Below are 12,456 nucleotides of genomic sequence, written 5' to 3' on the forward strand. Positions count from 1 at the left end.
TGATGTGTGTGCTGGCAGTCCTGACACCTCCCGAGACACCCAGGGCCATGCTGACCACAGGTCCAGACAGCGCCCAGCGCACAGGCTGCCTCATTGGTCTTGGTCACTGAGGTCTCACCTTTGAGAAGTGGAGTGTCACCTTGCTCGCCTGAGCCTCAGCTGTCCCGTCTGTGCGGTGGGCATCGTGATGGGATCAGAGGGCTATGGTGGGCTGTCCCCTCCCCCCCACACACACCTTATCACTTGCATCCTCTGGTCTGACTTAAGCTGGCACCGATGGTCAGACGCAGGGTCCAAATGGCATCACTACTATGGCCCAGTTGGACCCATGAAAGGTTTTAAATTTCACTCCTGCTTAGACACATGTTATTGGGGATTCAGAGACAAAGTTCCTCAAAGAGTCCCTCACAGCCTCCAAGTCGCGTGGCCATACCTCAAATATTCACGTCCATCTCCCTGGGGACATTGCCCCCAGACAGTTGTGGTTGGCCAGGGCTTGTTCACATTGACCATGGGTGCTGTATCCATCGTCACGGCATCTCCCCGGGGTGGGGCCCCTCACTGACCGGCGCCCCCGACCCCCTGTCCCCCAGGTGAGCTGCCCCTGTCGCTGGCTGCCTGCACCAACCAGCCCCACATCGTCAACTACCTGACAGAGAACCCGCACAAGAAGGCGGACATGCGGCGCCAGGATTCCCGCGGCAACACGGTGCTGCACGCGCTAGTGGCCATTGCCGACAACACCCGCGAGAACACCAAGTTTGTCACCAAGATGTACGACCTACTGCTGCTCAAGTGTGCCCGCCTCTTCCCCGACAGCAACCTGGAGGCCGTGCTCAACAACGACGGCCTCTCGCCCCTCATGATGGCCGCCAAGACGGGCAAGATTGGGGTGAGTGTGGGGCCGGGGTCACTATACAAACACACACACACACGCGGGGGAGGCTGCTGCTGGCATGTGTTATTAATGTGCACATTCACCTCCCATCCTGTCCCCCCCAGAGTGCAGATGTTCTAGCTCAAGAACTTGCTGTGGCTCCCTACTGTCCAGCAAGGCTGTTCAACTTCATCCCAGAGCCTCTCTGCTCATCCCACCCCACTGGATGCTCACTGCCCCACTCCCACCAGCCAGGGCATGCCACTGACAGAGAGCTGCGCCCCAGATCTGTGGCCTTGCAGTACTCCTCTGCCCTCCATGGCCGGGGTTCTGGCTCAGCCCCTAACCTTCTGTGTGGCCTCAGGGAACATCCTCCTTCTCTCTGAAACTCTGTTTCCTCATGGGGGCTTCCCCGATTGCTCGGCGGTAAAGAATCCATCTGCAGTGCAGGAGACTCGGGAGACACAAGTTCAATCCCTGGGTCAGAAAGATCTCCTGGAGCAGGAAATGGCAACCCACTCCAGTATTCTTGTCTGGAGAATCCCATGGACAGTGGAGCCTGGCGGTCTACAGTCCATGGGGTCACAAAGAGTCGGAAACCACTGAAGCAATTTAGCACACATGCTGTTAGCTCATCTGTCAAACAGGATGGTAAGGGTAAGAATTAAACCAGGTGATTTGAGGAAAGCATCCAGCAGGTGCTCAGTAAATGTTTTCCCTTGCCCATTCTGCTCTCTGGGGAGCTACTGTTTGCTGGAGTCCCTCCCATGTGAGTGGCCCAGTGGCAGTACCCCTGCCCACGCCCCCACCCCCAAACCCTCTGATCCTCCTCCCCGCACACAGATCTTCCAACACATCATCCGCCGAGAGGTGACAGACGAGGACACCAGGCACCTGTCACGCAAGTTCAAGGACTGGGCCTATGGGCCGGTGTACTCCTCACTCTACGACCTCTCCTCCCTGGACACGTGTGGAGAGGAGACCTCCGTGCTGGAGATCCTGGTGTACAACAGCAAGATCGAGGTGGGCGCAGGGCAGGAGGGGCCAGAGCAGTGAGTCTGTGGACTGGGTGCAATAGAAGAGGCCAACCGAGTGCCCAGAATGGCATCTGGCACGGCGGGGGGTGGGGGAATGGCAGGATTGTAAGGGTCAGACTTCAGGGGCACGCAGGACTGGTTCAGGATCTGGGCGCTGTAACTGACATGCTGTGTGACTCAGGCCAAACTCCCCAATCTCTCTGAGTCCCAGCTTCCTCTTTGGTACCATGTGGATAAAAATAGAGCATTTCCCATTGGGTTGCTGGGAGGACCAAATGAACAGCCGGGCATAGGGTGAACATTATGTGTCAGCTATTATCATTAGCATTTGTTATATGAAGTTTTTAAAAGCTCTCTTTCTAACTTAGCAGTATTTTATGAACATCGTTCTGCACCATTAAATATCCTTCTGCAGCATCATTGCTGCATGGAAATGTACCACGTTCTAATTAACCATTCCTCTATTCTTGGTCATTTGAGTTTGTTTCTGCACTTAACTATCAGGAACAACATTGCAGTGACATCTCTGTGGCTACATCATTGCACATATCCTTGATGATAAAGAAACTCAAGTCCTTAAAGAGACAGGATGCTGCACAAACGCGGCAGAAAGCCCTGGGGCCTGCATACAGAAGGTCTTCCTTGTAGCCCCGGCTCTGTGAGTTTGGACAGATGCCCTCTCATACCGGAGCTCACTTCCCTCATCTTTCAAATCAGTGACCAACCTGATTTAAACTGGGAGTGGTGGTAGGTTTTAGCATCTCTGCTGCAAACTCTGATTGATTGGTAGTGTCTGCCCAGGAAACTGTATAGAGAACTATTGTGTGGAACTCAATTATTGCTGTCTGTCCTGGGTTCAGACTTGGAAAATTGTGGTGAGTCAAGTATTTATCATCCTGGGGCTAAATTTCCCAGTTCCCACTTCCTGAATCAGAATGTCTGAGGTTGAAACCCAGGGGTTTATTTATTTATTTGCACTAAAAATTTTTTGGCTGCAGCATGCAGGATCTTAGTTCCCTGACTAGAGAATCTAATTCATGCCCTCTGCCTTGGGAGTTCGGAGTCTAAACTACTGGACTTCCAGGAAAGTCCCCAGGGATTTATGTTTTTTAACAAGCTCCATAGGTGATTTTGGTGCCAGAAACTTGGCAACATCCACTGATTAGAGTTTGGGGACCACAGGAATAGATGTTCTTTCAGGAGCTTTCTAGCTCTGGGTTCTATGTGTCTAGAACAGGCTAGAAAGATAAGCTGGGACAGAACTGGGCAGAGCCTCAAATGCTGAGCCCAGAAGTCTGGGTGTCTGAAGAATGGGTCAGGAGGAGAAAGAGCTCTCGGGGCAGAGAGTGGGGGAAGGCATACTGGAGTCAGCCTGTCCACCGCCTGCTCACTCTGCTCCCCTACAGAACCGCCACGAGATGCTGGCCGTGGAGCCCATCAACGAACTACTGCGGGACAAGTGGCGGAAGTTCGGGGCCGTCTCCTTCTACATCAACGTGGTCTCCTATCTGTGTGCCATGGCCATCTTTACCCTCACTGCCTACTACCAGCCTCTGGAGGGCACTGTGAGTGACCACGAGTGCAGCAGCAGCTGGGGCACAGCTGGGTCCCCTGTGGGGGGGACTGGAGAAGGCTTGGAACAGGGTGGGAAGGTGCCCCCCACGCCTGGGGGGAGGAGGGGGGAGGGAGGAGTCTCCACGGGACCCAGAGGTTGGGCTGTTGGGGAACATCTGGATTTGGAGGGGCTGGGTGAGGACTTACGTGCCCCTTGCACCCCCAGCCGCCATACCCTTACCGCACCACAGTGGACTACCTGAGGCTGGCCGGTGAGATCATCACGCTCTTCACTGGGATCCTGTTCTTTTTCACCAACGTGAGCACTTGGCCCCAGCCTTACCCTGCCTGGAACCTCCTCTCTCTCCACCTCTTTAATCTGTTTAATGTTTGGCCACACCCCATGGCATGGGGAACTTCCCCCACCAGGGCTCAGACCCGTACCCCTGGCATTGGGAGTGCCGAGTCTTAACCACTGGACCTTCAGGGAAGTCCCCCTTCACCTCTGTTCGCTCCACTGTCCGCTCCACACTTCTGCTGACTCCACCTCTCTCACCCGCCCCCTCCCCTCCTCCAGATCAAAGACTTGTTCATGAAGAAATGCCCTGGAGTGAACTCTCTCTTCATCGATGGCTCCTTCCAGCTACTCTAGTGAGTAGAGGTCCCTGGGGTGGCAGCTTCTGGGTGAGGAAGGTGGGGTTGGGAGGGTCATCCTTGAGGTTTGGTGGTAGGGGGTGTGTGTAACTCTTATTAAGAGTGAACTCACCCAGCCTGATCAGCTACTGTAGCCCAAAGTCAGGCCGTTGTCAAGTAAGAGAGTCCTCTGGTTAAAGCAAGATTCTGGTTGCTAGAGAGTTATCACTGTATGCGCCGTGGGTAGAAATAAATTTAACCTCTTACACTTGTGATTGATTGCTAATGTCTGCCAGGAATACCCATTTTAAGAATCTTAAGGCTGTGTCTGTCTGCGTTCATTGGGAAAGAGTGCTGGAATTGATTAATGATGTCTGCCTGGGGCACAGGATGGATTGATGCATGTGTGTTACATATTTTCCCTTTTTCCTAGAGTTAGAGAACAATGGCAAGCCACTCCAGTACTCTTGCCTAGAAAATCCCATGGACGGAGGAGCCTGTAGGCTACAGTCCATGGGGTCGCTATGAGTCAGACACGACTGAGTGACTTCACTTTCACTTTTCACTTTCACACATTGGAGAAGGAAATGGCAACCCCACTCCAGTGTTCTTGCCTGGAGAATCCCAGGGACGGGGGAGCCTGGTGGGCTGCCGTCTGTGGGATCACACAGAGTCGGATACGACTGAAGTGACTTAGCAGCAGAGAACAATGAACATTCTGTTGGTGGGGGTGCGGCGGGGCGGGAGTAGGACTCCACGCTTCCACTGCAGGGGGCACAGGTTTGATCCCTGGCCGGGGAACTAGGATCTCACATGTCACATGGTAGGGCAAAAAAAGAAATTTCACTTAGTCACAAAATCTCCACTGAGAACTACTGAATCTTCCTCTAGCAACTCCAAAGGACATCACTTTGGGATCTGGTAGGGACCCAGGACAATTACACACACATCAGTTGCCAATTAATTTTTTCAATAATTATTTATTTAATTTTTTGGGCTGCACTGGGTCTTTGTTGCTGCATGCAGGCTCTCTCTGGTTGCAGCGAGCAGGGGCTACTCTCTAGTTGTGATGTGTGGGCTTCTCCTTGCGGTGGCTTCTCTTTTTGTGGAGCACGGGCTCAGAAGCTGTGGCACACAGGCTTAATTGCCCTGGGGCATCTTCCCGGACCAGGGATTGAACCCGTGTCCTCTGCATTGGCAGGCGCCTTCTTAACCACTGGGCCACCAGGGAAGCCCAGTTGCCAGTTAACTGAGGATTCTGGTTAAGAGGATGCTGGGGAACCCCGTGAAGCCACATGTCTCATGGTCTCTCTTCTGGGTGTCATCGGGATGTCCTAGTACCTAGAGGGCTTGGGGGCCTGCCTCCCCGTCCAGGGTCTCATTTCCCCCCTCCCCTCTGGCTTCTCTCGTGGTCTCTGCTGCCCTGTAGCTTCATCTACTCCGTGCTGGTGATTGTCTCAGCGGCCCTCTACCTGGCGGGGATTGAGGCGTACCTGGCCGTCATGGTCTTTGCCTTGGTCCTGGGCTGGATGAATGCCCTTTACTTCACCCGTGGGCTGAAGCTGACGGGGACCTATAGCATCATGATCCAGAAGGTACGGGGCAGGCGGTTCCCCCTGGACTTTTGTGTGTCCTTGGAGGGAGCCACACACACCACATATGCACAGACCATGCCGCTGGCCCTGAGGCCTCAGGACAGTGTGGGTGCAGTGGGCAGAGCCTGGACATGGGGCGGGGCAGGGTGGAGCTGGAGAGAAGGTGTGGGATGAGGAGCTGGGAAAAACGAGAAACCACGTGTCTCATTTCTGTCTCCGTATTCCCACTGGGCTGTCTAGATCCTCTTCAAAGACCTTTTCCGCTTCCTGCTGGTCTACTTGCTCTTCATGATCGGCTACGCGTCAGGTGAGCCCCGGGTGCCCAGGTGTGCCTGGTGGGGGTGGTACCAGGGCTGGAGCAGCCGTCATGGTGTATGGAGGAGAATATCCAGCATTTGTAGGGTTCTCACTGTGTGCCTGGCATTGAGCCAAGTCCTCTCCCATCCCTGTCTCGTTTAATCCTCCCAATAAGTCTATAAAGGAAGTGCGTTTCTAATGACTTTTTACAATTAAGGAAACTGAGGCTTAGATTAAATAAGGTTATATAATGGTGCCCAAGTTCAAAAGCTAGGAAACGGTAAAACTGTCATCTTAGCTACTGTGGCAAAAGAAGCCACCCCAAAACATAATGACTTTAAACAACCACCCTTTTTATTTTTGGCTATTGTCCTGCAGCATGTGGGATCTTAGTTCCCCAACCAGGGACTGAACCTGTGCCCCCTAAAGTGGAAACATGGAGTCTTAATCACCAGGGAAGCCCCCCAAAGAGCCATTTATTATTATGCTCAAGTCCATGGGTCTGCTGGGTGCTTGTGCTGACCTGGGCCAGATTTGGGCTCCTGTGTCTGTGCTCGCTGGCAGATTGGCTGCAGCTGTGTAGCCAGGGGTGGCATCCACTGGAGGTGACTTTGCTGTCTTCCTCGGGGTCACTCATCTCTAGCCAGCTAGCTTGGACTTGGTCACACGGTGGTCTGAGGTATGAGCAGAAGGGTTCGAGGTCACTGACTGGCACAGCGTCACTCTCTTTCTCGCACCTTATTGGCCAAAGCAAGGCTCAGCCTGATTCAAAGAGTGGGGAGACAGGGGAACTCCCTGGTGGTCTAGTGGTTAAGACTCAGGGCTTCCACTACACGGGGCGTGGCTTTGATCCCTGGTCTGGGAACTAAGATCCCATATATCATGTGAACAGCCAAAAAATAAAAAGAGTGATAATCAAAGAGTGTGGAAATAGACTCTACCCTCTTGGTGGCAGGAGCTACAAAGCCTCTACTAGGCTGTCTCCTTGATATCACGATGCCTTGGGACCTCAGTGGCACAGGCCATGGGGGTGGGACCAGGGTTGGGGAAGGTAATCAAGCTGTTGGGCTGGTCCCCAAGGGACGAATGACCAGCCATCCGATGCCCAGGATCCAAAAGGGAGCAGGACTCGGAGGCTTCATCTGGGCTTCATGGGAAGGGCTGAGCACCACAATTAGCTGATGTCTGGAGGGGGTGACGGCTTTAGTGAGTACAGCTCGGGGGGCAGTCAAGGCTGGTACCTAGTTTCACTTTCCTGCCTGCCTTTCTGTGCTGCTGTGAGCTGGGAAACAGGAACACAAGAGCGAGTCTGCCCCTGGAATGCTGGCATCCCAGACTCCCAGGACCTCTAAGAACAGTCAGCTCAGTGAGGTTCTCCTAGCCTGGGCACTGTGGACATTTGGGGTCAGACCGTTCTCCGTGGTGGGGACTGTCCTGTACATGGTGCCATGTTTGGCAGCATCCCTGGTCATGACCTAGTAGGTGTGCATAGTGTCCCTCCTCCACTTGTGACACCAAAAATGTCCCTAAAACTGCCAAAGGTGCCCTAGGGGGCAAATTATCCCCGGTTGAGAACCCCTAGACTGAGTCCTGGGACCCTCTTCCTCGTTAATAAGAGTTTGTGGAAAGAGCAAAGGCTTTGCGTGTAGGGGGACCCAGATTCAACCACTGGCTTGGTTTCCACTCTGGGTGACCTTAGGCCAGCCTCCCTGCCCTCCCCAGGCCTCAGTGTTCCCCTCCATCAAATGGGAAGGGGCCTGCCCCCCTCACCCTCCGTGACCGTCACTGCCGTCCCTCCCGCAGCCCTGGTCTCGCTCCTGAACCCGTGTGCCAACTTGAAGGTGTGCAACGAGGACCACGCCAACTGCACGGTGCCCACCTACCCCTCATGCCGCGACAGCGAGACCTTCAGCACCTTCCTCCTGGACCTCTTCAAGCTCACCATTGGCATGGGCGACCTGGAGATGCTGAGCAGCACCAAGTACCCCGTGGTCTTCATCATCCTGCTGGTCACGTACATCATCCTCACGTTCGTGCTGCTCCTTAACATGCTCATCGCCCTCATGGGGGAGACGGTGGGCCAGGTGTCCAAGGAGAGCAAGCATATCTGGAAGCTGCAGGTGAGTCCCCCCGCCCCCCACCGGCCGCTCTGCCCCTGGGGCCGCCTGGCCTGCTGTGCCTCCTTGGCTTGGTGCTCTGGGCGAGCCGCAGCATCCCGTTCTGCCTCCACTTCCCTGTCTGTTTAATGGGCACCGGTGAAACCTGCAGGTCTGTTTCCCGGAGCCGCCTAGCGCATTTCTGGTGGCTTCTTGCCTGACCAGCAGCTCAGCTTCCCTTGTAGTCCCATTCTTGGGATGCAATCCCCCCAGCTCCAGGGAGGGAGCGCTCTGGGTACCAGAAATGCTCAGAGAGCCTCACATTTCAGTGGGGGTTCCGCACAGAGCCCAGGGGCAGCTTCTGTGCCCCAGCACAGCCCAAGACACCAGGCTGGCATGGGAGCAGGCCACCCCGGAGCCGGGAAGCATCAGCATCCTCATCAGAGGGGCTCCCCACTCCCACTACCTCCCCTCGCCCCACTCCAAGCAGATGTGGTTGGGTGTGGATGTACTGGGGAGCTGCTGCCTTTGTTTCCCGCAGGCTTCTGTTCAAGCCTAGGGAGCAGAGTTCCTGGGGGGATGGTGTCACAGCCTGCCTGGCTGCAGGCAGTTCAAGAACCCGGGTTCCCAACAAACAGCCTTACCACGAGGCCCGGGAAGGCAGCACCCACACTTACCGTGACTTGGTGCATTTTCAGGAAATGGCGCAGTGAGGAAAAACAACTCCACAAGGTCCTCCCCCCAGGTCTGGGTCTCAGGGGACCATCGGACCTGCTCTTACCCTTTATCCCTACCGCTTCCTCCCCCAGGCCTCAGTTTCCCTGCTGGATGTAACTCATAACATGCCAACTCGCAGCCTGTGGGCTAGATTTGACCAGCAAAGATTTATTTGTTTTCTGCATCACTATACATTTTTTTAAAACTTAATGCAAAAAAATTTTAATTGAGAGATTTCATAGAAAAATTCAGATTTCTGACCTTTCTTGAAAAGTTGGAAGCCTGGCAAGGCGGGCCCACATTCCTGGATGGATGAGAGGTGGCTGCCCCGTTTACACGGGGTGGGGGTCTCCTGCACCCCATGGTCTGCCCCAGTCCCCACCCCTCCTTGGGGATGCCCAGCACCGAGGGGACGCCTGGTGTCCTGGGGCACAGGCTGCTGACCCTTTCATTTTCTCTGGCCATGCGCCTGTGGGTGTTTGAGTCTTTAATGCAGGGGTGATGGGAGCTAGAAAGCCTGGTTTTCTGCATCATTCCTGCCTTGAGAACAGTTAGGCAAAGCCGGGCGTGGCTCACCCGCTGCCCGCCCACCCTCTCTCCCCACAGTGGGCCACCACCATCTTGGACATCGAGCGCTCCTTCCCTGTGTTCCTGAGGAAGGCTTTCCGCTCCGGCGAGATGGTGACCGTGGGCAAAAGCTCGGACGGCACTCCAGACCGCAGGTGGTGCTTCAGGTGAAGCCGGCTTGGGAGAGACCACCAGGCCTCCTTATGTGTTCTACCCATTGCCACTTCTGAGCCATTGAGGCCCCCAGGGGCCTGACCGGAGCTCAGTTCCACTGGCTGATCCTGTGGGTTCAGTTCTCAGCCTTGGTTTTTTCATCTGTGAAGTGGGGACATAGCATCACTCTCTTGGCCAGCTGTGCATATTAGATGGGTTGGCATGTGAGATATGCCCGGCCAGCCCCCAATGCACATGGGGGCAGACACCCCAAAGCAGCCGGTGTTACTGCTCTCTCCTTTGCTGGAGGAGGCAGACTCAGAGGCAATGTTTATCCCATGGCACCACCCTCTGTTGGTGATACAATGGAATGAGTTTCAAGGCTTCGATTTTTAAAAAATATTTATTAAAAAAATTAAATAGATAAAATTTTATTTGCCTGCCCTGGGTCTTAGTTGTGGCCTGCAGGATCTTCGATCCCTCAGTTGTAGCTTGCAGGATCTTTAATTGTGGCATGCAAACTCTTAGTTGCTACATGTGGGATCTAGTTCCCTGACCAGGGATCGAACTTGGGCCCCCTGCATAGGGAGTGCAGACTTAGCCACTGGACCACCAGGCAAGTCCCCTCAGGGCTTTGATTGAAATGGAGAAACTGAGTTATCAGCAGCTTCCAGGACTTGGGGTGTTAGCCAGATGCATGGGGAATGCCAGCTTTTTAGGAGGAACCCCTGGGAGAATCTTTTCTTTAACGAGGACTCATTCTTTGTAATGTGGTTGCCAGCATGGAGCATCAGCATCATGCTTGGAATCAAGCAAAGTCAGTTTCCACTATGACAGTCCCCACTGCACAGCCCTGTTCTGGATCCAAAGTTCAAGTCTTGACTGTGATCTAACACCTTTGTGACCTTGGACAAATAGTTCAACAAGCCTCAGTTTCCTCATCTGTAAAATGGGAGCAAAGGATGTATCTTCCTTGCTGGGTCCTGACCCATAGCAGTTGCTCCCCTCCTAAAATGGAAATTGAATAAAAATAACTTAAAAAGAATTTTAGAAAGTAAAAATTGGGACTTCCCTGGTGGTCCAGTGGCTAAGGCTCCTCATTCCCAATGCAGGGGGCCCGGGTTGGATCCCTGGTCCAGGAACAAGATCCTGCATGCCACAACTAAAGATCCCGCATGCCGCAATGAAGGTCACATATCCCACTGGCCACAGCTAAGACCCAGTGCAGCCAAATAAATATTTTAAAACAGTAGAAGTTATCTCCAGCCCATTTGGGCTCTATAACCTGACTTTATGAGGGTGTCTAAATTATAAGGGTGAGAATATCAAGAAAGAGGATGTCCATCCACAGATGAATGGGTATATAGCCATACAAATAAGGTCTTTGCAGGCAATGGGAAACTATTTAGCCATGAAAAGGAATGCAGTACTGATGCAGGCTACATTGTGGATGGATCTTGAAAACCTGATGCTAAGTGAAAGCAGCCAGACACAAAGGCCACGTACTGAATGATTCTACTTAACACGAAATGTCCAGAATAGATAAATCCATAGAGACAGAAAGTAGCACAGAGGTAGCCAGGGGCTGGTGGGAAGGGGGATGGGGAGTTACTGCTTAATGGGTACAGAATTTCTGTTTGGGGTGATGGAAAGGTTTTGGAACTAGGTAGTGGTGATGGCTGCACAATCCTAGGAATGCATTTAATGCTACTGAAATGTACACTCTAAAGTGGGTGAGGGACTTCCCTGGTGGTCCAGTGGTTAGGACTCTGAGCTTTCACTGCCAGGTCCCGGGTTCCATCCCTGGATAGGGAACTAAGATTCTGCAAGCCAAGTATAGAGGCCAAAAAAAAGAAGAAGAAAAAGTGAAATAGAAAATTTTATGTTTTATCTATCTGTCTATATATATTATCAGAAATTAAAAAATGAACAAACAAGGACTTTCCTGGTGATCTAGAGGCAAAGACTCTGCCGGAACCTGGGTTCAATCCCTGGTTGGGGAACTAGATCCCAAGTGCTGCAACTGAGACCTGGTGCAGCCAGATAAATAAATAAATAAATAATAACTTTTTAAAAAATTTAAAAAAAGAATAAAAAAGAGTAGGAGGGTGTGCTGGAAGGCTGGAGCTTGGAGGCTGCCTGGGGGTGGGAAAGGGGTGCTGTCTCTGGGCAGGGGCCTCTCTTTGACCCACCCTCTGTCTGCTGTGGCCCCACCAGGGTGGACGAGGTAAACTGGTCTCACTGGAACCAGAACTTGGGCATCATTAACGAGGACCCCGGCAAGAACGAGAACTACCAGTACTATGGCTTCTCACACACCGTGGGCCGCCTCCGGAGGGGTGAGTTGGGGGGTCGGGGGGGTGCGGGGGACACTGAGGGGCACAGAGGGGGAGCCCCGGTCATCCTCAGCACCGTTTTGTTTGGAGCAGTCCTGTCCCTTCCCTGGGACTCAGTATTCACGTCTGTAGAATGGGAGGGTGTGATGGGCTGGCCGCCGAGCTTCCTCTGCTGCCATTGAAAGCCTGGACCCTGGCTTCCACTCAGCCAAGCACAGTCGGGAGGCCTTGGGCTCGCAGGCCTCCTGACCCGGGCTCGAATTCTGATTCTTTCATTTTACTCCTGTGTGTTCCGAGGTGGGCTCCATGACCTCTCTGAGTTCCAGTTGCCACCTCTGTAAAATGGGGATAATATACCTCCCCTTTAGAGCACTGACTTCCCTGGTGGCTCAGACAGTAAAGTGTCTACCTACAGTGCGGGAGACCCTGGTACGATCTCTGGGTCGGGAAAATCCCCTGGAGAAGGAAATAGCAACCCACTCCAGTACTCTTGCCTGGAGAATCCCATGGACGGAGGAGCCTGGTAGATTGCAGTCCATGGGGTCGCAAAGAGTTGGACACGACTGAGCGACTTCGCTTTCCTTTTCCTTTTGA

General features: G+C 53.4%; 1 protein-coding gene across 6 annotated transcripts in view; it reads left to right on the plus strand.

The window, feature by feature from the left end:
• Positions 1-12,456, plus strand: part of TRPV4 (transient receptor potential cation channel subfamily V member 4) — a 52,873-nt gene that overhangs the window by 33,984 nt on the left and 6,433 nt on the right. For all 6 annotated transcript variants that reach the window (XM_055404758.2, XM_055404762.2, XM_088828266.1 and 3 more), the window contains 10 exons: positions 594-892; positions 1,721-1,900; positions 3,321-3,479; positions 3,695-3,787; positions 4,046-4,119; positions 5,531-5,696; positions 5,937-6,003; positions 7,797-8,113; positions 9,413-9,540; positions 11,744-11,865. In XM_055404758.2, the coding sequence (XP_055260733.1) occupies positions 594-892; positions 1,721-1,900; positions 3,321-3,479; positions 3,695-3,787; positions 4,046-4,119; positions 5,531-5,696; positions 5,937-6,003; positions 7,797-8,113; positions 9,413-9,540; positions 11,744-11,865 (1,605 nt within the window). The remainder of the gene's footprint in view (positions 1-593; positions 893-1,720; positions 1,901-3,320; positions 3,480-3,694; positions 3,788-4,045; positions 4,120-5,530; positions 5,697-5,936; positions 6,004-7,796; positions 8,114-9,412; positions 9,541-11,743; positions 11,866-12,456) is intronic.

Source organism: Moschus berezovskii, chromosome 19 (genome assembly GCF_049115385.1).
Source record: "Moschus berezovskii isolate FMDL1 chromosome 19, NW_MosBer_1.0, whole genome shotgun sequence".
NCBI lineage: Eukaryota > Metazoa > Chordata > Mammalia > Artiodactyla > Moschidae > Moschus > Moschus berezovskii.